This window comes from Gorilla gorilla, chromosome 8 (assembly GCF_029281585.2).
Source record: "Gorilla gorilla gorilla isolate KB3781 chromosome 8, NHGRI_mGorGor1-v2.1_pri, whole genome shotgun sequence".
Lineage (NCBI taxonomy): Eukaryota > Metazoa > Chordata > Mammalia > Primates > Hominidae > Gorilla > Gorilla gorilla.
Genome location: NC_073232.2, coordinates 99,513,325 through 99,538,478, shown reverse-complemented (window position 1 = coordinate 99,538,478; position 25,154 = coordinate 99,513,325). Strand labels below are relative to the sequence as shown.

General features: G+C 40.6%; 1 protein-coding gene across 12 annotated transcripts in view; it reads right to left on the bottom strand.

The window, feature by feature from the left end:
- Positions 1-25,154, bottom strand: part of SHLD2 (shieldin complex subunit 2) — a 97,011-nt gene that overhangs the window by 37,618 nt on the left and 34,239 nt on the right. For 6 of the 12 annotated variants that reach the window (XM_055353193.2, XM_055353199.2, XM_063709760.1 and 3 more), the window contains one exon: positions 1,629-3,158. In XM_055353193.2, the coding sequence (XP_055209168.2) occupies positions 1,629-3,158 (1,530 nt within the window). Of the gene's footprint in view, positions 1-1,628; positions 3,159-3,380; positions 3,501-23,868; positions 23,919-25,154 lie in introns of all 12 variants that reach the window. The other 6 variants (XM_055353194.2, XM_055353196.2, XM_063709761.1 and 3 more) reach the window with 4 other exon arrangements.

The following is a 25,154-nucleotide window of genomic DNA, read 5'->3' as shown; positions in this document are numbered from 1 at the left end:
GAGAGGCTGAGGCAGGAGAATCACCTGCACCCAGGAGGCGGAGGTTGCAGTGAGTCAAGATTGTGCCACTGCGCTCCAGCCTGGGTGACAGAGCAAGACTGTCTCAAAAAAAAAAAATTAAATATTCTCTCTGGGTGCAGCGGCATGCGTGCCTGTAGTCCTGGCTACTTGGGAGACTGAGGCAGGAGGCTCACTTGAGCCCAGGAGTTCAGAGTTGTGGCCGATCAGGTGTCTGCACTAAGCTTGCCATCAATATAGTGACCTCCTGGGAGTGGAGGACCACAGGTTCCCTAAGGAGGGGTGAACTGGTCCAGGTTGGAAACAAGGGCATGTTAAAAATACCATGGGCACGGTGGCTCACGCCTGTAATCCTAGCACTTTGGGAGGCTGCGGCAGGAGGATCAATTGAGCCCAGGAGTTGGAGATCAGCCTGGGTAATGCAGTGAGATCCTGTCCCTATTAAACAAACAAACAAAAAATTAAAAATAACAATTTAAAAATTCTCATGCTGATCAGTAATGGGATTGTGCCCGTGAGTACCCACTGCACTTGGCAACATAGCAAGACTCTGTCTCTTAAAAATAAATAAATTAAAAATTAAAAAAACAAAATGTTCTTTATGGTTACAACTATATAGTAAGAGCATAAATTCTGGAGTCTAGGAGAAACTATAGCTTTGCCACTTCCTAGATGTATGACATTGGACAAGTTACTTTACTTCTCTGGGCTTCAGCTTCCTCAACTGAAAAGTAGGGATAAAAATCAGTACCTTCCTCATATACTTGTTGTAATGAAATATGCATGTAAAATCTAAAACAGGGTCTCACAAACTAAGCTCCCAATAAATATGAGCTTCTATGTGTGATATATACACACATGCACACACATTTTAAGGAGAACAGAGAAAATAACTGGAAGGCAACACTCTAGAACTCTGTTGGTGGTTATATGAAGTTGGTATAATACCAGTTTTTTCCTTTCCATATTTCCAAGTGTAATTAATATAATTTTGATAATAAAATAAGGCAATAGAAATCACTAACTGTTCCCACAGTAAAAACGCAATGTGCACAGCATTATTAGACATTAGGTAAAGAAGCAGAAAGGTCTAACTCTGTTGCTCGGGCTGGAGTGCAGTGGCCCAATCAAAGCTCACTGCAGCCTCAACCTCCTGGGCTCAAGCAATCCTCTCGCGTCAACCTCCTGGGTAGCTGGGACTACAGGCACGCAAACCTTAATTTATTTTTTGTAGAGACGGGTTCTGTGTTGCCAAGGCTGGTCTCAAATTCCTGGCCTCAAGCAATCTTCCTGCCTCAGCCTCCCAAAGTGCTGGGATTACAAGTGTGACCCACTCCACCTGACTAGGGAAGGCTTATTAAAGGAGGGGATAAGTGGAAAGAAGGGGCAGAGCTGAGAAGGATAGAACAGAGGCCCAGAAGTGGCAATGGGCAGGAGAGTGGACAATGGAAAGGAGAACAATGCAGATGCGATAAAGGGATCAATTATGCTGAGCTCAGAAGAGGCAAATGACTAAAGAAAGAGTCTTCAAAGACTAAGTGGGAGAAAAACAAAAACAAACAAAACTTAGCTTTATAAAATAAGCTACCACTATGCCATAATGACCTCACCTGTGAGTAAAATTATATCTCCAAGAAACACTGTAAATGCCCAAAATGCTGCAGTCCTCCACAGAAAAACCTTCTTCTTAGTTTCTGATTGATCAATTACTGTAACTGTTGCTAAAGGCACTTTAGAGCCAGAATTTGGTCCGAATTTTATGTTTATTTCCTTCACATGGCATGGAGATAGCACCATGACTAAACAATTATACTTCTGGCTTTTAGAATCACAGTTTTTTATTAACGATGTTTTTTTAATACTCTTAAATTCAGACACATTTCTCCGATCCATTTCTACAGCAGAATCTCCTCCATTAGAAATCAACTTCATTTTCTTAGCTACTTGAAGGACTCTAGATAGAGCTTCAGACTGGCCCACTTTATCTTCAGAGGTACAGCTTCTTTTAATAGCACTTTTGTGGAAGGTATTTAGTTGGGAACACAGTATTCCTGAGCTATACAACTCAATACGTATCTCATTTGGTGGCAGTTCATCTTCAGAACTGAAAAGTTCTTGAGATCCTGTATGTTCTTCAAGACCTTTATCAGAGTTTATGTGAATGCGGCTATTTTCTGTTTTAGGACAAACAGGACTAAAAAGTTCAAGGGAATATGCTTGGTTTTGTCCACTTTCATATGCTTCTGTAAAACCATCAAGCTGAATCGAATTCTCTTCAGGTATTCTTATCTCCCGGTAACTTGCCTTTGGTTCAGTCTCCATGTTTACATTCCCTTTATTTACAGGACTCCGCCTTTTATCTTTCTTTTGAGCTAAAAAAGCAACCTGGCTGGAGGTAATTATACTGAGAAATTCTGTATCAGTTGATATTTTAAGGTCTGAGACCTTCCTAACTGCTGCTTCAGACCTTGACTTATCTACTGCGTTCGAGGAAAATAATCCCAAACACTGGTTTTGTATTTCATGATATTCTGTTGGCACACACTCTCTTTGTACCACTTCAGGCCCTATATTAATTTTTTCAGTACTACAAACCAAATCCAACACAGCTGCACATTTATGGCCCAACTGAAACAAATTTGTGTTAAAGTTCTTACCACATATATCTGGCTGATGTTTAGGCTGTTCATCTCTAATTTTATTTTCACTGAGAAGCTTTTGATACTTTTCTTCTTCGGTTAAATGCGGAACTGTGCTTTTAAATCCACATATTTGCATATTAGAGCTAGTTATATCACTCAGTCTAGAGGAGTGAATCTTCTGGGATTCTATATTCTGTGTTTCAGAAACAGAACGTACAAAGTCATCTTTCACATGAACATGTCTATTCATACAGTTTGCTAAGAAACGACCACTAAGATCTGGAGAACCAATAGATTCTGGGACTTTATAGTTTTCAAGATTTTTGTGCTGTTTTTCATCCTTCAGATATAAAGAATGTTGACTGTATAAAAGCTGAATTTTTTTCCAGGGGTCAGCAACAGACATTAAAGAAGCTGTGTCTTCTGATACTGTCATTTTCAGTGGAGCAACTGGAGCACCCCAAAAAATGTGGACTTGAGATCCTCCACTCATGATTTCTGATAAAAATGAAAAATCCAAAATTAATATATTGTCAGCATATTTTTGCATATGGATATTAACTTAATAATGTACCAAAAGAAAATATAACTGAGTCAAAAACATAATTAACATAGGTGATTTTTTTGATATGCCATTTAATTATATAAAATCATAAATACACAAGAAATTATTAAGGAGAAATCACAATATTCACAAAAATTTTTCACCTAAAGACTCACTTTAGGCTGGGCGCAGTGGCTCACACCTGTAATCCCAGCTCTTTGGGAGGCCGAGGCGGGTGGATCACGAGGTCAGGAGATTGAGACCATCCTGCCTAACAGCGTGAAACGCCGTCTATACTAAAAACAAAAAATTAGCTGGGCGTGGTAGCACACGCCTGTAGTCCCAGCCACTTGAAGGCTGAGGCAGAAGAATCGCTTGAACCCAGGAGGCGGAGGTTGCAGTGAGCCTAGATTGCACCACTGCACTCTAGCCTGGGCAACAGAGTGAGACTCCATCTCAAAAAAAGACTCTCTTTAAGGGAAATAAAGCTAAGCACACTCACATCAAACAAGTAAATAGGTTTTTAGTATGTTTGTTTCATTTGAGATGGAGTCTTGCTCTGTTGCCCAGGCTGGACTGCAGTGTTGCCATCTAGGCTCACTGCAACGTCCGCCTCCCAGGTTCAACCAATTCTCCTGCTTCAGCCCCCTGATTAGCTGGGATTACAGTCTGTGCCACCATGCCCGGCTAATTTTTGTACTTTTAGTAGAGACGAGGTTTCACCATGTCGGCCAGGCTGGTCTCAAACTCCTGACCTCAAGAAATCCACTCGCCTCTGCCTGTCAAAGTGCTGGGATTACAGGCGTGAGCCACCGCGCCTGGCCTGTTTATTTCTTATGTTGTAAAAACTTGCCCCATTTAAATAACAAGTTAGTAAAGAATGGGAAAAGAGGCATTTGTTTAACTATATTACAGTCACCTTTAAATTACTCATTTTGGGGCAGAGCACAGTGGTTCACGCCTGTAATCACAGCACTTTGGGAGGCCAAGGGGGTGGATCACTTGAGGTCAGGAGTTCAAGACCAGCCAGGCCAAGATGGCAAAACCCCATCTCTACTAAAAATACAAAAATTAGCTGGCTGTGATGGCCCGTGCCTAAAGTCTCAGTTACTCGGGAGTCTGAGGCAAGAGAAGCGCTTGAACCCAGGAGGAGGAGGTTGCAGTGAGCCAAGATCCCGCCACTGCACTCCAGCCTGGGCGACAAAGCGAGACTCCATCTCAAAAAAAAAAAAAAAAAAAAAATTACTCATTTTTGGCCAGCCATGATGGCTCACACCGGTAATCCCAGCACTTTGGGAGGCCGAGGTGGGAGGATCACTTGAGACCAGGAGTTCGAGGTCAGCTTGGACAACATAGTAAGACCACCATCTCTACAAAAAAATTTAAAAACTAAAAAATTTCTTAAAATTAGCTGGACATAGTGGTGGAACACCTATAGTCCCAGCTACTAGGGAGGCTGAGGTGGGAGGATTACTTGAGCCTGAGAGGCAGACATTGCAGTGAGCCATGATCACACCACTGCACTTCAGTCTGAGTAACAAAGTGAGACCCTTTATTTATTTATTTATTTATTTATTTAGAGACAGAGTTTTGCTCTTGTCACCCAGTCTGGAGTGCAATGACGTGATCTCAGCTCACTGCAACCTCCTGTCTCCCAGGTTCAAGCAATTCTCCTGTCTCAACCTACCGAGTAGCTGAGATTACAGCCGTCTACCACCACGCCCAGCTAATTTTAGTTTTTTTAGTAGAGATGGGGTGTCACCATGTTGGCCAGGCTGGTCGCAAACTCCTGACCTCAAGTGATCCACCCACCTTGGCCTCCCAAAGTGTTGGGATTACAGGTGTGAGCCACCATGCCTGGCGAGACCCTCTCTTTAAAAAAATGATTAAGAATCACTACTATTGCTATAACTACATATTCCAACCTCATTTAATCCTCATAGAAAGAATAACCTTCATAAGGAATAACTGGTATATTAGCTGTTCTATTGCATGTCATTATTAGATTTACCACTAGGGGCCCCAAATAGCACAGCAAAAGCCTTCAAGTTCAAAATACATTAATATATCAAACCCAAGTGGAAGGAGAAATATATTATCTTGAAATGTTGGTTGGGGCCAGGCGTGGTGGCTCACGCCTGTAATCCCAGCACTTTGAGAGGCCGAAGTGGGAGGATCACCTGAGGTCAGGAGTCCAAGACCAGCCTGGCCAACATGGCGAAACTTCATCTCTACTAAAAACACAAAAATTACCAGGGCGTGATGGCACAAGCCTGTAGTCTCAGCTACTAGGGAGGCTGAGGCAGGAGAATCACTTGAACCTGGGAGGTTGCAGTGAGCCAAGATCATGCCACTGCACTCCAGCACTCCAGCCTGGGTGACAGAGGGAGACTCTGTCTCAAAAAAAAAAAAAAAAAATGTTGGTGGGAATACTTAGATATATGCAAATCAAATGCATAACATTACCATGATAATGAATTCTCCTCCATCAGATCTTTGGCTTTCTTTTCCAATGGTTTCTTCCCTTTAGCTTCAAATCTTTATTTTATTTTATTTTATTTTATTTTTTGAGTTAAGGTCTCTCTCTGTCACCCAGGCTGGAGTGCAATGGTGCAATCATGGCTCACTGCAGCCTCAAGCTGCTGGGCTCAAGCTATCATCCAGCCACAGCCTCCCAAATAGCTGGGACTACAGATACATACTGTCACGCTCAGCTACAAATCTTTAAAAATAAAACCAACCCCCCCACCCCAAAAACTTGTTTGTTGTTTCTTACATCTCATTTCTCCTTTAATCTTCAACCACTTCTACTCCAACCATTTTGCTATAAAAGTTTTCACTATGGAAACCAATGACCTTCTAGAAGCCAAATCCAAAGGTCAGTTTTCAATACTTTTACTACCATTTGAAACTGTTTATCAATCCCTCTTTTCTGAAACATTCCGCTTGACTCTGTGAGACCACCATATTGGAATTCTTTTGTACTTAAGACAGATATGTATTGGATTATTCCTTCAATCACTCACGTAACAAACACTCAACATTACGTGCTGGGCATTATGCTAGGCCCTGGGAATTCAAAACAATAATAGAGAGCTTTAAGGAGCTTAATTTCTGAGAGGAAAAACAAACTGACAATTATAAAAAGTGACAGGAGGCCAGGAGCCTTGGCTCACGCCTGTAATCCCAGGACTTCGGGAGGCTGAGGCAGGTGGATCACCTGAGGTCAGGAGTTCAAGACTAGCCTACGCAACATGGTAAAATCCCGTAAAAATACGAAAATTAGCCAGGTGTGGTGGCACGCACCTGTAATCCCAGCTACTCAGGAGGCTGAGGCATGAGAATCGCTTGAACCCAGGAGGCAGAAGTTACAGTGAGCTGAGATCACACCACTGCACTCTAGCCTGGGTGACTCTGTCTCAAAAAAAAAAAAAAAAAAAGTGATAGGAGCTACTACAGGATTAAAAGGAAGGGACAGCATCTCTAGAAGAGAGAAGCCTGGGGCAGTTCAACCAATGTGGAACTGCCCATTATCTGCATTTTTCGTAGGCTCTTAGGACTACAGTTAATCACAAAATTTTGGAACTGAATTTTATTAATGTTCAGGAAAAAAGTCATATAATAAAGTCCCTGAGTCATTCCCCACCCCAAAATAGGGCCCAGGAAAGCTGCCCTAATTGCCTTACCCAAGGGACAGGCCTACTATGGGTAATCTCCAAAATGTTTAAAAGGCGTATACGACATTTACTGCTTCTGTGTCCTCACTTAATATTTTCTCCTAAATGTTCTGCAACCTTTCATTTCCTATCTGTGATAAGACAATAATGAAGTCCAAATTGCCAAATAAGAACTCACAGTGCTTCACCACTGCAGTTATGAAACTCTCTCCTTAGTTTCTAGAACATTACTCTTTCCTAAATTGTTCTACCTCTCCAATTTCTCTCTCTCTCTCTTCCTCCTTGGGCCACCTCTTTCCATTCCACACACCTCTAGAGAATTTCATCCAATCCCATTCATATAACTACCACATATCCAACTGTGCTTTACATATCTATACTGAGCCAATCTCTCTCCCAAACTTCAGACCTATATTTCTAGCATTACTATATTTGATAGGATCACAGTAGAATCAAAGGCGAGATTCAAAGCCCTACTTGCCTTCTAGGCAGGGGAAGATAGTAGAGCATAAAGGGATGACATGAAGCAGTCCTGAGAATTCAGAGGATCTCCCAGGGCAAGAAATATCTGAGATGAATGTGAGATCCATAAAACACAAGGGTTTTTTTTTTTTTTTTTCTTTTCTTTTTTTTTTTTTTTTGAGACAGAGTCTCGCTTTTGTCACCCAGGCTGGAGTGCAATGGCACGATCTCAGCTCACTGCAACCTCTGCCTCCTGGGTTCAAGCGATTCTCCTGCCTCAGCCTCCCAAGTAGCTGAGATTACAGGCATGCACCACCATGCCCAGCTAATTTTGTATTTTTAGTAGAGATGGGGTTTCTCCATGTAAGTCAGGCTGGTCTCGAACTCCCAACCTCAGCTGATCCGCCCGCCTCGGCCTCCCGAAGTGCTGAGATTAGAGGCATGAGCCACCGCGCTGGGTGGCACAAGGTTATTATATATAACTGTTATTTCAGTGTTCCTTCACTTATTTGTCTAAATCAGGGGTGTCTAATCTTTTGGCTTCCCTGGGCCACAATGGAAGAAGGAGAATTGTCTTGGGCCACACATAAAATACAGTTAACACTAATGATAGCTAATGAGCTTAAAAAAAAAAATCGCAGGCTGGGCACAGTGGCTCATGCTTATAATCCCAGCACTTTGGGAGGCCGAGGTGGGCAGATCACTTGAGGTCAGGAGTTTGAGACCAGCCTGGCCAACATGGTAAAACCCCGTCTCTACTAAAAATACAAAAATTAGCTTGGAGTGGTGGCACACACCTGTAATCCCAGCTACGCCAGAGGCTGAGGCAGGAGAATCGCTTGAACCCAGGAGGTGGAGGTTGCAGTGAGCCAAGATCGGGCCACTGCACTCCAGCCTGGACAACAGAGCGAGACTCTGTCTCAAAAAAAATCTCAAAACTCATAATGTTTTAAGAAAGTTTACAAACTCATGTTGGGTTGCATTTAAAGCCGTCCTGGACCACATGCAGCCCCACAGGCTGTGGGTTGAACAAGCTTGGTCTAAACAAATACCCTTGTAAGTGTGGAACTGTTACCCTACCCTCCTCACCCCCCCAAAAAAAAATTTGACTAGAAAGTGGCCCTATTAATTCAAAAAATAGTAAATTTTTAAAAAGTGTTTATACCAAAGGCTACTACTACTAAATACTCCAATATATAGGAGTTGTGAGTACGTGAGTAGGAGGATGGAAACTGGCAAGGGCAGGGGGAAACAAAATATGTATGATAGCCAAATTATACGGACAGAAAAGTTATGGACAACTGATTAATTTCAATAATTCTAGGATATGTTTTAGGTGTACTCAGAGGGTTAAAGCTCATTAAGATACCAGATGAAACTTGCAAGTACATCTCCATTACCGCAGTTAATAATTATACAATTTCTCAATCTGCAGAAGGCCGCTTCAGTCAGAAAAACCAATACAACCATAATCCATTATCTTTAGAGTGGTCAGAGTCTGATGAATGGGTCAAAGATTTCTAAAACAGGATGAACTGTATCAGCAGGTTTTGTCTTTGCAGAACACTGCAACTAAAAAAAATGCTTATTACAAAACATGTATCATTAAAAGAGAGTGCTTTTCCCCTCTTATTACCAGGGAGTGAAAAAACTCCCTGTAGTAATGCCTTTTCATGTCTATTTTACCAAAAACACCAAAAAAATCATAAAGTTGCTCAATAGCATCAAATGACAAAGAAGCCACATGGGATTGTAATTAAAAGCAAGGGATTTGGAACAAGAGAGATGTGGGTTCAAATTACTACTCTGCAACTTACTCAAACTTGAAATTATTGAAGTTAAGTGATAGTTGCATGGGGTTCATTATACTATCCCTTGCTGGTGGTTAAAGAAAATCATCCTTTTATTCTTTGACCTGACTGAACCAAATTCAATTTGCTATCATAGTTCATTTGTGTTAACAACACAGTACTAATAACCCACGTACTGTGTATATTCATGCTGAACTCTTTTAAGAATTACTAAATGCTAGGAGGCTGAGGAGGGCGGATCACGAGGTCAGGAGATCGAGACCATCCTGACTAACACGGTGAAACCCCGTCTCCACTAAAAAATACAAAAAATTAGCCAAGCGTGGTGGTGGGCCCCTGTAGTCCCAGCTACTCGGGAGGCTGAGGCAGAAGAATGGCGCGAACCCGGGAGGCGGAGCTTGCAGTGAACCAAGATCACGCCACTGCACTCCAGCCTGGGCAACAGAGCGAGGCTCCGTCTCAAAAAAAAAAAAAAAAAAAGAATTACAGGCCGGGAGCAGTGGCTCACGCCTGTAATCAATCCCAGCACTTTGGGAGGCTGAGGCGGGCAGATCACGAAGTCAGGAGATCGAGACCATCCTGGCTAACACGGTGAAACCCCGTCTCTACTAAAAATACAAAAAATTAGCTGGGCGTGGTGGCGCGCGCCTGTAGTCCCAGCTACTCTGGAGGCTGAGGCAGGAGCATGGCGTGAACCAGGGAGGCGGAGCTTGCAGTGAGCCAAGATTGCGCCACTGCATTCCAGCCTGGGCAACAAAGCGAGACTCCATCTCAAAAAAAAAAAAAAATAGTAAATGCTTGTACCTAAATTTACTCTTTAAAATAATAGAGAATGTCCACATTTTATGCGACTTATGAAAGGATATAAGATGATTTTTTTCCTCAGAAACAAAAGCAGTTGAAGTTTAAAGCTATCGCTCATTTAGTATCTCAAAGTAATAGCCACTAAAGCCAACCTGTGAGCAGACAACTGACTTCTCGACTCTCTTTGTATAACTTTTAATTTCCTTTGCAATTGTCTTTGGTATTCAAGTGAGACATCTGTAATCACATTCTCATCAACAACTGAGATGCCTTAGGCCAGTGCGGGTGAGCCTCTCTTATTCTGGCTTGCAATACAACGGGAATTTCCCGCTTTCACTCTTGTTCCAGGGCATTTGCCTTCTGCCAATAAAGTCCAAGCACTCAAACAGAAAGTGAACTTTACTCTAGCTGGTTTTCTGGCCTTAGGAATAGGGTGAGGCCAGGTGCAGTGGGTCATGCCTGTAATCCCAGCACTTTGGGAGGCCGAAGTGGGCAGATCATGAGGTCAGGAGTTCAAGACCATCCTGGCTAACACGACGAAACCCCCGTCTCTACTAAAAACACAAAAAATTTGCCAGGCATGGTGGCATGTGCCTGTAGTCCCACTACTCAGGAGGCTGAGGCAGGAGAATCGCTTGAACCCGGGAGGTGGAGGTTGCAGTGAGCCAAGATCGCGTCACTGTACTCCAGCCTGGGCGACAGAGCGACAGAGCGAGACTCCGTCACAAAAAAAAAAGAAAGAATAAAAAGAATAAGGTGAACATGCCTTCTGATTTGCCCAGAACAGTCCTAGTTTAGGCATGCTCTTCTGGTGTCCTGTTTAGTCAGGATCTTTTTTCCTTCTCAAAGGGTTGGAGATAGACTATATGGTATTCCTAGTTAAGAACCATATAAACACATGAATAAATATTCTATTAATGAAGAATGTGCCTTCTAATACACTTTATCTAAAATATTATAACAGGATTAACAGGTAAAGGGAAACATTGCTCAGTTTTCCTGTTAAAATATTTAAATAACAATGAAATACTAACTGAAATAAGGTTGAATTTTGTCTAAAAACTATGATATACATTTGAGACTCTCAAGACTGAGGTAAGACTCAAACGAGGTAAGACAGAGAACCCATGTTTGGCAACTAAGGGGGAAAAAAAGAGGATCATGGCTGCCAGGTCTGTGTAATGAAGCTATGAGACAATGGGATAAGAGTTTTTTGGATCCAGCATTACTAGAAAATGTCTCAGCCCAGATGTCATTTGTCCAATGTCACGCCTAAGGTCGAAGAAGAAATCCTCAAATTCCTAAAATATCACACTTCGCCTCCCCATCCACACCATGCAACATCAAGAGGCCAGAATTTGGCCACGCATAGTGGCTCAAGCTTGTAATTACAGTACTTTACTTTGGGAGGCTGAGGCAGACAGGTTGCTTCAGCTCAGTAGTTCGAGACCAGCCTAGGCAACATGGTAAGACTATGTCGCTACAAAAAAATTAAAAAAAAAAATTGCTGGGTAGGGTGGTATGTGCCTGTAGTCCCAGCTACTCAGGAGGCTGAAGTGAAAGGATCACCTGAGCCTGGGAGGTCAAGGCTACAGTAAGCCGTGATTGTGCCACTGCACTCCAGCCTGGATGACAGAGTGAGACACTGTCTCTAAAAAAAAAAAAAAGTAAAAATAAAAAGGACTGAATTTAAGACTAGTAATCATGAACTCACAGGTAGGTGCCAGGGGTATGCCTGCCAACCCCTGTGCTTGCTTTCATCTCCACCCACCTCCCACAAAAGATGAAAAACAAAACAAACACAATCAAGAAAAATTAAAAAAAAAAAAAAAAAAGAACTTTGCTACTTATGCCTTGACATTCCTTTGTGAAAAGTCATACTCAGCAAATAACAACTCCACTATCCCAATTCCCCAGGCCAAAAACCTTGGCATCATCACTGATATCTTTCTTTTTCCCTGTGCTCTACTTCCAATTTCTCATCAAATCCTTTTGGTCCTATCTTTAACGTTCATTCAGGGTTTGACCACTTTTCTCCACCTCCACCTGCTACTGCCTGGCTCAAATCACCATTCTTCTTCCACCACCATCCCCCTAGAAAACAGAGTTTACAAAAGGAACTTGCCCCAGGTCAGGAAGACTGCAGGTAGTGGAGGGAGTACTGGCATGTAGGAAATCAAACAGCAGAACATAAGTTCTTAACTACCACACTGACTCTCTGGTTTTTTGCCTTTGCACAATGTGGAGCTAGAATCCAAGTTAGAACACTGCCATTGAGTCATATGACATATGCTCCCAAAGCACTGATTTATCTAAAGAGGTATGAAAAGAATAAAACTTCAGCGTAAAGGAGCTTCCTTATCAAAGAATTCCCATAAGAAAGTTCATTATAACTTAATGATGGGGTAAATAACTGGTTTTTAAGAAGACTTCTCTCCTTTTAAAAATTTATTTTTTATTCAGCTGGTAAGTACAAGAGAATTTTTTGAAATTTATTTTTTAAACTGTCATATTGTAATTGTACGTACTTATGGGGTACAATTTGATATTTTTTTTTTTGAGATGGAGTCTTGCTCTGTTGCCCAGGCTGGAGTGCGATGGCGCAATCTCAGCTCACTGCAACCTCTGCCTCCCAGGTTCAAGCAATTCTCCCGCCTCAGTCTCCCGAGTAGCTGGAATTACAGGCATGCACCACCACACCCAGCTAATTTTTGTATTTTTAGTAGAGACAGGGTTTCGCCATGTTGGCCAGGCTAGTCTTGAACTCCTGACCTCAGGTGATCCACCCACCTCAGACTCCCAAAGTGCTGGAATTACCAGCACGAGCCACCGTGCTGGGCCACAATTCGATGTTTTGATACATATCCATGTTGCATAATGATCCAATCAGAGCAGTTAGTGTATCCATCACCTCCTGCATTTCTCACTTGTGAAAGAACATTCAAAAGCCCCTCTTCCAGCTATTTTGTAATAATATTTTACTCTTAACTATACTCACCCCACTGTGCAATAGAACACCAGAATTTGAGATCAGGAGTTTGAGACCAGCCTGGCTAACGTGGTGGACTAAAAATATGAAAATTAGCTGGGTGTGGTGGCACGCGCCTGTAATCCCAGCTACTTGGGAGGCTGAGGGAAAAGAATCATCTTGAATCCAGGAGGTGGAGGTTGCAGTGAGCCGAGACTATGCCATTGCACTCCAGCATGGGCAACAAGAGCGAAACTCCACCTCAGAAAAAAAAAAAAAAAAAAAAAAACGAACACCAGAATTTATTTCTTCTAATTGTAACATTGGTTTATGTGTTATTATTGAGAAAGGATCTTGCTGTCTCCCATGCTGGAGTGCAGTGGCATGAACACAGTTCACTGCAGCCTCAACCTCCCAAGCTCAAGCAATCCTCCCACCTTAGCCACCTGAGTAGATAGGACTACAGGCCCATGCCACCATGCCCGCCTTTTTAAATTTTTTTTTTGAGAGACAGGGTCTCACTATGTTGCCCAGGCTTGTCTCCAATTTCTGGGCTCAAGCGATCATCCTACCTTGACCTCCCAAAATGCTGGGATTACAAGTGTGAGTCACTGTGCCTCACCTTTTTTTGGTTTTGTTTTGTTTTGAGACAGGATCTCCTGTCATGCTTTATCACCCTGGGTGGAATATAATTATGGCTTACCGCAGCCTTGACCTCCTGAGCTCAAGCAATCCTCCCACCTCAGCCTCCCAAGTAAGTGGGATTACAGACAAGTGCCATCATGCCTGGCTAACTTTTTATATTTCTATTTTTTAATCTTTGTAGAGATAGGGGTATCACTATGTTGCCCAGGCTGGTCTCAAACTCCAGGCCTCAGCATCCCAAAGTGTTAGGATTACAGGCATGTGCCACCATGACTGGCACTAATTTTATTATTACATACCTAGGTATGATTATATTTGTTTATTCTATTTAGAGTTCACTGAGTTTCTTGGATCTGAGAGTTTATGGTTATCATCAGATTTGGAAAATTTATAGTCACTGTTTCTTTTTCTTTTTTAAGGAAATTGCCCAGGCTGGTCTTGAACTCCTGTGCTCAAAAAATCCTCTCATCTCAGCCTCTCAAAGTGCTGGGATTACAGGCATGAGCCACCATGATGAGCCACTATTTTCTTATTTTTTTCTTTTTCTTTTTCTTTTTTTTTTTTTTGAGATAGGTTCTCACTCTGTTGCCCAGGCTGTAGTGTAGTGGCATGATCTTGGCTTACTGCAACCTACGTCTCCCTGGCTCAAGCAATTCTCGTGCTTCAGCCTCCCAAGAAGCTGAGATTACAGTTGCATGCCACCAAGCCCAGCTAATTTTTGTATTTTTAGTAGAGAAGAGATTTCACTATGTTGGACAGGCTGGTCTCAAACTCCTGATCTCAAATGATCTGCACCCCCCTCGGCCCCCAAAGTGCTAGGATTACAAGTGTGAGCCACCCACCCAGCCACCCAGACACTATTTCCTAAAGTAATTGCTTTCTACCTTTCCCCACTTTTCTGGAACTCCAATTATACATGTATTAGGCAACTTGCTATTGTCCCACAGGTTACTGATGTTCTATTAACTTTGTTCTAGTATTTTTTTTCCCTTTGTGCTTCAATGTGAATAGGTTCTACTGCTATACCTTCACATTTAATGATCTTTTTTTCCACAGTGTCTAATCTGCTGTTAATCACATCCAGTTTTTCCCCCAGTTTTGGATATTATATCTGGTATTTTTCATCTTTAGATACTACTTGTGAGTCTTTTGGTTTTTTTTGAGACAAAATCTCACTCCGTCACCCAGGTTGGAGTACAGTGGCATGTTCTCAGCTCACTGCAACCTCTGCCTCCCAGGTTCAAGCAATTCTCGTGCCTCAGCCTCCCAAGCTGGAATTACAGGCACATCCCACCACACCCAGCTAATTTTTGTATTTTTAGTAGAGACAGGGTTTTGCCATGTTGGGCAAGCTGATCTGCCCACCCTCAAGTGTGTAGGTGTGAGTCACCACATCTGGCTTGTGTCTTTTTATCTATCATTCATTTCTCTACTAGTCATTATAATACTTGTATTAACATATTTGGCTGATAATTCAATCATCAGAATTATTTCTAATAATTCCACATTTCTAGGTCTCTTTTCTATTGATTTTTCTCCTGGTTATGGGTCATTTTCCTGCTTTTTATTTGTATGCCTAGTAATCTTTCATTAATATATTATTAATGCTGAACATTTTAATTGTTAGGTGCTGGCTTTTACTGTATTCTTTAAAAGAGTTTAGTTTTGGCACATAATTGAGTTACTTAGAATCAGCCTGGTCCTTTCAAAACCTGCCTTGAAGCTTAGGGTAGGTTTAGAAAGGCCTTTAGTCTATAGCTAATTTAACCCCACTTTGAAGACTCTAGCCAATGTCCTTTGTATGAAACAGTCTCTCCACTATGCCTAATGGAAACATAAACTATTCCCAGCTCTGTGTGAGCTCCTGGAATTGTTCAGTGTTCTGATTTCCAGTGTGACTTTCTCCAGCACTGCTGACTTCCACACTTTGCATGTGCAGATGAGTGTTCAATCAAAGATTCTCTTACTTCTATAGATTTCTGTGTAGTTCCTTTTATTCTTGTTTTCTGCCCCACAAATTCTAGTTGCCTTGACTTCTCCAAACTCTCCTGGGCTCTATTTGGATTCCCCTACTCTGTGCTACAATCTGGAAACTGCCTATAGGAACCCCTGTAGGGTTCATATCAGTTATTTCCCTTCTCTCAGGGATCACTATCCTGTGCTGCCTGTTGTCCAATGTCTGAAAACAGTTGTTTCATGTATTTTTGTCCTGTTTTCTAGCTGTTTAGTGTAGGAGAATGATTCTCGTAGCAGTTAATCCCTCTTGGGCAGATGTACTGACTTTATGGTATCCCTGTTTGTGTTTTTAGTGCTTGTTCTAGAGATTACATATGCATCCAGAAGTTACTACAGTCTCCTTTCACAGAGTAAGAAATGTATGACAGTATAATTCCATCTCCTCCTTTTTGTTCTTTCATGGTTGTATAATCACATATATGCTGTAAAACCCACATCTTGTTAATGTGTATGTTTTAATGTTTTTTGAGTCCAGGTCTGCTGGAAACAAATTCTTTCCCTTTTTGATATGTCCAAAAAGTCTTTATTTTGCCATTATTTTTGAAGGCTATTTCTGCTGGCCATAGAAATCTAGGTTAACAGGTTGTTTTTTTTTTTTTCTTTCAGCTCTTTATGGATGTCATCCCATTGTATTTAACATTCTATTTTTTCTTTTCTTTTCTTTCTTTGTTTTTGAGACTGAGTCTCACTCTGTTGACAGGCTGGAGTGCAGTGGTGTGTGATCTCAGCTCACTGCAACCTCCACCTCCTGGGTTCAAGTGATTCTCCTGCCTCAGCCTCCCGAGTAGCTGGGACTACAGGTGTGCACCACCACACCCGGCTAATTTTTGTATTTTTAGTAGAGACGTGGTTTCACCATGTTGGCCAGGATGGTCTCGACCTCTTGACCTTGTGATCTGCCCACCTCCCAAAGTTCTGAGATTACAGGTGTGAGCTACCGTGCCTGGACTTCTTTTCTTTTTTAAATAGAGATGGGGTCTCACTACTTTACCCAGGCTGGACTCAAACTCCTGGGTTCAAGCATGTGCCACCATGCTCAGCTAAGACTCCATTTTTTTCTGGTCCGAAAACATGGATTAGCCATAACCCATGTTGCCATTCTCACATAACTAATGTATCTTTTATTCTCCTGTTGCTTGTAAGATCTCTTCCATCTTCAATTTTCAGCAGTTTGATTATGATATGCCTATATATGGGATTTTAAAATTTGTTGGCTTATTTTTGTTTTGTATTAACTTGCTTGGGATTTGCTGAACTTCTTCCATTTGTGAATTGATGACCTCATCAATTTTAGAAGTTCCTGAGCATTGTCTCTTCAAATATGTCTTCTGCCACATTCTCTTCTCTCCTTCTGAAACTCCAATTACATATATGTTAGACCATCTGATATTATCCCACAGATCTAAAATATCTTTTCTACCCCTCCCTGACTTTTTCTGTCTTTTCTCTTTCCAATCTGTCTTCATATTCACTGATTCTTTCTTCTGCTATGTCCATAAACTGTTAAGCCCATGTAATGAATTCATTTCTGCTAGTATATTTTTCTTTCTCCCTTCCCTCCCCTCCCTTCCCTTTCCTTTTCTTTTCTTTCCTTTTTTTGTTTTCCCTGGTCTCTGCTAGTATATTTTTCACCTCTATTTAATAGAATTTCAACTTGGTTCTTTGGCATAATTTCCATGACTCTACAGAAATCCCCATCTTTTCAAGCATATTGTTAACCTTTATCATTCAATCATCTAGCATTTTTTTCATAATTATCTTTAAATCCCTGTCTGATAATTCTGATAAATCTGGATCATCTCTGGGTCTTCTTCTACTGACTATTTCTTCTCTTGACCTTTGGTCACATTTTCTTGCTTTTCTTGTGTCTTGTAACTTTTTATTACACACCAGACATTTTATATAAAAATAGATTACTTATTAAATTAAGTAATATTTTACTTCCAGAAAAAGACATGACAATTTTTCTGTTAGGACACTAGAAGGGAGTCTGAGTCAATCCAATATGTAACTGAGCTGGGTGTGGGCTATGATGCAGCTTTAATTTGACAGTTAATCACTGGCTTCAAATATTTAAGGACTGAGATCAAGCCTTTCACTTGAGCAGGTCTGGGATCTGAGCCTAGGTAAAATTACAGAGACCTGCTTGTGTTTCATAGCCAAGTCACCAATTTTTAAAACTGTGGGAGTACCTTACATGTATACTGGAGTAGAATGATTAAGTAAATGGGTGGCTGATGGAAGGAGACAGATTTCTCACTATTGGAGCAGGAGTTTTCAGATAAGCAAGGGCAGGAAGTTAGAATCATCCATGTAGTGATTCAACTGGAACCAAATACATCAATATAAACTCATGTTTAGCTTAATTAGATACAGATGGATACATATAGAAATATTTATAGATATGTGGATATATACAGGGTAGTATAAATACATACATTTTCTGGCTCTGTCAGCTGAGATGGCCTACAAGCAACAACACCCCAGTAGCAACATGTACACCTAGCACCTAGATCTTGGTTTCTCCATTCTCCAGTAAAAGGAACCAAGGCTCCATGGAGAAATGGCTAATTCTAGGATTGAGACAGAAAAATATACTAGATAAAGCATATACTAAAGCATATACTACATGCTTTAGTCTCTAAATATACTAGCGCATCTTGTAGTGCCAGAAAGTGAGAAAGTGCAAACACACATACACACACATACACTGACAGTGGTATATCAAAAAGTCATACCAACTGAAAGAGCTCCCAGTGGCCAAAGCTGGAACAACTTGACCAATAAAATAAATAAAGCAATAATAAGATTTTAACCCAAGGTATAAAATATCTATAAGTCCATACTAATATTTAAAAAATGGAATGGATAAATAAATGAGGATGAAGAGACAAATCTCCCATGCAGAAGAAATCTAAATAATTTATATAGACACTTTGCCCTTGAGGAGGGGTATCATAACTCCCCATGCCTTAAGTGTAGGCTGCGCATATGTAACTTCCTTCCAAAGAGTACAGTATGTAAACAGAGGAGAAAAAAGAGTAACTTTGTAGTAAAGAAATACACAAACACTACCTCAACCAGATGATCAAGGTCAATATCAACACCGATTAGTCATATTGACAGTATGTCCCCTTAATATGATGTGATGAAAATGGTACTGCCAAGCATAGTGGCACATGTCTGTAGTCCCAACTACTTGGGAGGCTGAAGTGGGAGGACTGCATGAGCCTAGGAGTTCAAGACCAGCCTAGGCAATACAGTGAGACTCTGTCTCTATTAAAAAAAAAAAAAAAATTAGCCAGGTGTGGTGGCATGCATCTGTAGTCCCAGCTACTCAGGAAGCTAAGGAGGGAGGATCGCGTGAGCCCAGGAGTTCAAGGCTGCAGTGAGCTGTCATCACACCACTGCACTCCAGCCTGGGTGACAGAGTGAGACACTGTCTCAAAAAAAGGAAAGAAAATTGTACTTAACCTGCATGTTCTTCGTCCCAAAAATACAAAACCTCACTGTAACAATGACAAAAATACCAAACAGATATCAATAGAAGGACATTCTACAAAATACCTGAACAATACTCCTCAAAACTGTCAAAGTTATCAAAAACAAGAGATGAGAAGCTCAAGTCTAAGAAAATGCCAAAACCAAGAGGACCCTAAGGAGACGTGACAGCTAAACGGGATCCCAAAACTTTAGGTAAATAAAGTATGGACTTTAGTTAATGAAAATATATCAGTATTAGTTCATTAATTATAACAAATATACCATACTAATATAAGGTGTTAAAAATAGGAAAAACTAAAAAAAAAATAAATTAAATAAAAATAGGAAAAACTAGAGGCAGCATTTATGGGAACTCTCTATACTATCTTGGCAATTTTTCTTTAAATCTGAAACTATTTCAAAAATTCAAGTTTATATTTTAAAAAAGAAAGAAAAAAAACTGTAGGAGCTCTATCTCTGCATTAAGCGCGACGGTCAGAGTTTGGTTTGCTAGACTCTCCTTGCTCTCCAGTCGCACACCTTGCTTTCTGAAGCTCAGGTGCCCTCGTGCAGCCCTGCTCCTCCTCCCCAGCCAGCCTTCTGGAGGGCAGCTTCCTTACATTCTGTGAAGGCCTGAAATGAATTAGAGCAGTTTCACTCACCTCTTCTGCCCTGTCCCCAGTCCTTGGTGGCTGAAAACATGGACTGCCAGAGTGTGGGGTGAGAGTTATCTCTAGCTCTTCCCCTGCCTGCAGCATTCCAGAACTGAAAGCCTGGAGTGCCTCTGCTGGATTTCTCTCAGCAATCCTGCCTTCTAAGGGTGGTTGCCTTATACTTCGGAGAGGTTCCAAATGCCTCAGGTATTATCTATGCCAGTTCGTCACTGGCCCAGGCTTTTGGCTTACTACTCCTGAACATTCAGTGAACTTCTGTGGGTAGGAGCTGGAGTGTGGGTGCATACTTGCTCTTTGGTGCTAGAGTTGCTAGGGCTTCTCAGGATCCTAACCTGTCAAACCAGCCCATACGTGGCCATTAAAAATCTGATTTAAAAAAATGTGGCTGGTTTCTCCTTTCCCCTCATCTATGGTGGATTCCTATTCCTTTGGTTGTTCCATCCTAGAGCAACCACGGGTTTCTTCTCTACTATGAAAGTTTGATTACTTTCTGGAGTTTGGTTCATTTAGGTTCCCTTGTATCCTCAGCTCTTCTATGGGTTTTTAGAAACCGTACTTCTTATCCTGCTTTTATAGGTTTTCAGTTACAAGAATGGCAATATCTTGTAATTTTGTACATCTGAAGAGGAAGCTGAATTCTTTCCCCAGACCTCGAATGGTTCATTCCCTCAGTACATTAAGATCTCTGCTCAAAAGTCATCTTTTCAAAGCAGTTTCCCGTATTACACTATCTAAAGATTGACCAGATCTCAGTCACCCTTCATGCCCTCATCCTGCTCTACTCTTCTTCCATTGTCCTCATTTCCATCTGAAATGTATTTGTCTCATTGTTTAACTGTCTCCTCCACAAGGGCAGGAATTTTATTTTTCTTATTTGTCAGTATAGCCCCAGCTATAAAACAATGATAGGGAGCAAATATGATTCTTTATAAATTATAAGTTTAAGCTTGCTTTAAAACTAATTAACTAAACAGAAAGTTATTGTTGCATATTATAAAAGAAAAAGTACTTTTATGGGAGATAAGAAGTTTTGAAGCTTACCAAAAAAGAACCTGTGTGATCAGTTCCATTCTGTCCTTAGACAACATATTATTCTTTAACATATATACTTTTTCCAGCTATATCGTTCTGTGTACACTTAGTGCTTCCTGATATCCTGCTATCAACCCAGGTTCTAAGCAGGAATTACAGATATTCTTCACAATAGAATAAGACAATTAACAATTGTTCTTAATGAATGGTAAAAAGAACAATATTCATTACTTACTAATTATTACTCATCTTTTTTTGAAAATGACCCAAATGGCATCTGGAAACAGCATAACACTAAAAATTAGACTGCAGTAGAAAACAAGAACAACGTTTTGATGATTAAACATAATAGAAAGGACTGTAGAAGGAGAACAGAAATAAGTAAGAAGGAAAAATTTAGATATTGCAGAAGTGATACAGTAAATCTCAGGATTTCAAAGATATTAATTAAATACCTCAGATTAATCAAGAGGCCTAAAGCACAAGCTAACTAGTCTTTTAAAAGAAACCAACTGGGCACGGTGGCTCACAAAATAAAAAAAAAAAAAAGAAGCAAAACACTAAAAAAATTAAAATTAATTAAAAATTATTTTTTTTTCCATTGCTAGAGACTTTCTGTCTAGATATCAACGGCAAAACTCCACATAAAGCAATATAGTTAAGAAAGACTACTTTGGAATCAGATCTTAATGTTAATCTCAGCTTCATCATTTGCCAACTATGTGACCTTTGGCAAGTTAACCTTCCAAAACAGCATGTAAGGTTTTAGGGACCATTGAGCCCTTCAACAAATATGTGAGTACTCATTCAGGACACAACAATGAGTAAGATTAACGAAAATAATTCATGAAAAAAACTTAGAACACATCTGGTACCCAATAAAAGCTCAATAAAATACTATAACAATTATTATCTCAAATATTAGATAGGATTCTATACCCCCACTTAATGCAGAAATATAGTCGTTTTGCTTTGTTTTGTTTTGTTTTTGAGACAGGGTCTTGTCCTGTTGCCCAGGCTGGAGTGCAGTGCTACGATTTCGGCTCACCACAGCCTTGACCTCCTGGGCTCAAGCTATCCTCCCACCTCAGACTCGCAAGTAGCTAGGACCACAGGCACGCACCACCAAGCCTGGTTAATTTTTTCATTTTCTGTAGAGATGGGATTTCACCATGTTGCCCTGGCTGGTCTCAAACTCCTGAGCTCAAGTGATCCATCCGCCTGAGCCTCCCAAAGTGCTGGGATTATAGATGTGAGCCACTGCACCTGGCAAAATATAATCTTTAATATTAGTAACAACAAATACATTATCATGGATAAAAATAGCTTTTTGACTGTAGTTATTGGTGTAACTAACTTCACTTCTGCTGGGACCACATTTTGGAAGCAGGCCAACTTCCCTTTCTGTCTTAAGTAATTTCTTATCAGTCCTTTATAACCCTTGTGTCGTAATACCATTTACTGGGGGAGAGGAGAGCACCTAAAATATAATCCTTCCAAATAACCTGGTAAATAAACACAAATGACACCAATTCTGTCATCATTACATCACAACCATAGAATATAGATGAGTTCAAGCATCAAAAATAAAAAAGTAAAAAACATCTAGAGGCAAAAGATTTGAAAATCATGTATTTAAATTTGAAAATCATGTCTAGTACCCAGAATGTATAAAGAACTCTAACAACTCTACAACACAAAGACAACACAATTTAAAGTGGGCAAAGGACTTAAACAGACATTTCTCCAAAGAAGATATACAAATGGCCAACAAGCACATGAAAAAAGGCTCAATGTCATTAGTTACTGCGGAAATGCAAATCAAAACAAAAAGATACCACTTTACACCCACTAGAATGACTATAATAAAAATTTTTTAATGGAAAACAGTGTTGGCAAAAATGTGGAGAAATTGGGACACTTGTGTATTGCTAATAGGAATATAAAATGGTACAGTCACTGAGGAAAACAGATTGGCAGTTCCTCATTAAGTTAAAGACAGAATTACCATATATGATCCAGCAATTCCACACCGAGGTATATACCCAAAAGAATAAAAACAAATGTTCACCCCAAAAAATTGTACATCAGTGTTCATAACAGCACTATTTACAATAGCCAGAAAAAGCAGAAACAACCCAAAAGTTCATCAACTGATGAACAGATAAACAAAATGTGATATATCCACACAATGAAAATTATTCAGCCATAAAAAAGAAGGAAGCAGTGATCTATGCTATACCATAGATGAACCAAAAAAATATTATGGTAAATGAAAACATGTGACAAAAGGCCGCATACTGAATGACTTCATTTATATGAAATATCCACAAAAGGCAAATCCATAGAAACAAAAAGCACATTCGTGGCTTCCAGGGGCTGAGGGAGGGAGGGAATGGGGAGTGACTGCTTAATGAGTATGGGGTTTCTTTTTGGTGTGATAGAAAAGTTCTAGAACTAGAAAGTAGTGATGGCTGTAAAACATTGTGAATGTACTTAATGTCACTGAACTGTATACTTATAAATAATAAATTTTATGTATATTTTACCACAACAAAAAAGATGCTTAACAAAAAAAAAAATTAGAAATAAGTTCTGGGTAAAGAGAAGATGGAACATACATATATTTAACTTCATTTCTTCCCCAAATTGTGCTAAAATACTAATAAGGTTTTTGGGGGGTTTTTGTTTTTGTTTTTGATATGGGGTCTCATTCTGTCACCCAGGATGGAGTACAGTGACATGATCTCAGCACGCTGCAACCTCCACATCCCAGGCTCACGCGATCCTCCCACCTCAAACTCCCAAGTAGCTGGGACCACAGGTGTGCACCACCACACTGGGTTAATTTTTCTATAGTAGAGACGGGGTTTTGCTATGTTGCCCAGGCTTCTCTCAAACTCCCAGACGTAAGGAGTCTACCTGCCTCGACCTCCCAAAGTTCTGGGATTACAGGCCTGAGCCACCACGCCTGGCCCTCATCAGGTATTTTTAAGGCATAAACAAAATTTAAAAGCTAGAAAGCAAATGCATAAATGGTAACTGACATAGCAGATCCAAGAAACCAGCAGTATGGAAAGCCAAAAACCAACCTTCGTCCACGGAATCCTCAAAAGGCTCAGGAACTGGTAACAGATAGTGCCTGTAGAAACAGGTGTGAAGGGAGCACTAAATAAAGAAGGCTGGCTGAAAGCTCCTTAGGAAACGCTCAATCTCTCAGTACCTTCCTAAATACCACATGGTTAGGTTACTATGCTTTTCCCACCAAGGCAAAATTCTAGAGGATTATTCCCTCAGGAGGATTTCAGAGCAGGGAAACATAAAGCACATTGATGCGGGGGAGGCTTAATGAAAACAGAGGCCTTAAGAAAACACATATGTACTGAATACTGAAATCCTCACTGCCCTACTTCCCTCACTCTCCCACAGAAGTGGCATACAGACCTCCTCCCACCAGACAGGAAATTAAAAGACCTCTCTCCCTTTTCAGAAAAGGGAAAAGTAATCAGAAGCTGACATGAAGGGTGCCCCAGCAAATGACACAGATAGATCACCCTAGAGTGAACTCTACTCAACAAGTACCAACGAGGTACTAAGAGCTTCCAATCAGCTTTTAGAGGCATAACTGCAAATAGCCAAGGATTACCACTCATCTGAGGAAAGCATCTACCACAAAAAGAAAACAAAGGAAAACAAAAAATAGAAAAGGAACTTGGAGGAAACACGGACAACTGTGGGAAGAAAAAAACTTAAAATTTAAAAAGAATTTTATTAGCAGGAATTTCTGATGTCAATAAAAAAATAAATAAAAGGAATTTTATACCCCATCATTAGTGTCCATGGAAAGAATACAGAAGATACTACACTGTAATCCCAGAATTTTAGGAGGCTGAGGCAAGAGAAATGCTTGGCGCTTAAGAGTTCGAGACCAGTCTGGGCAACACAGCGAGACCTTGTCTACTAAAAATCAAAAAAGTTAGCTAGGTTTGGCGGTGCAGCCCTGTAGTACCAGCTACTGGGAGGGCTAGGGCAGGAGGATCGCTTGAGCCTGAGCAATCAAAGCTGTAGTGAGCCACGACAGAGCAAGACCCTGTGTCAAAAGAGTAGATACTCCATCCATGAAAAAAAATCGATACTTTTCCAAAGAGCCCTTGGAAATTAAACTTAGGAAAATTTATCAGAAAGAATAAGGAATCAAAGAGATGGCAACAGAATAAAGAAGAAAAAACTGGAGGTCCAGTCAAGATAATTCAGCATCTATGCAATGGGGAATCCACGGGAGAAAGCAGAGAGGAAAAAAAATCAGTGAAATAATTCAAGAAAATGTCCCAAAACTAAACAATGTAAGTTTCCTAACTGAAAACACTGAAGTGAAGCC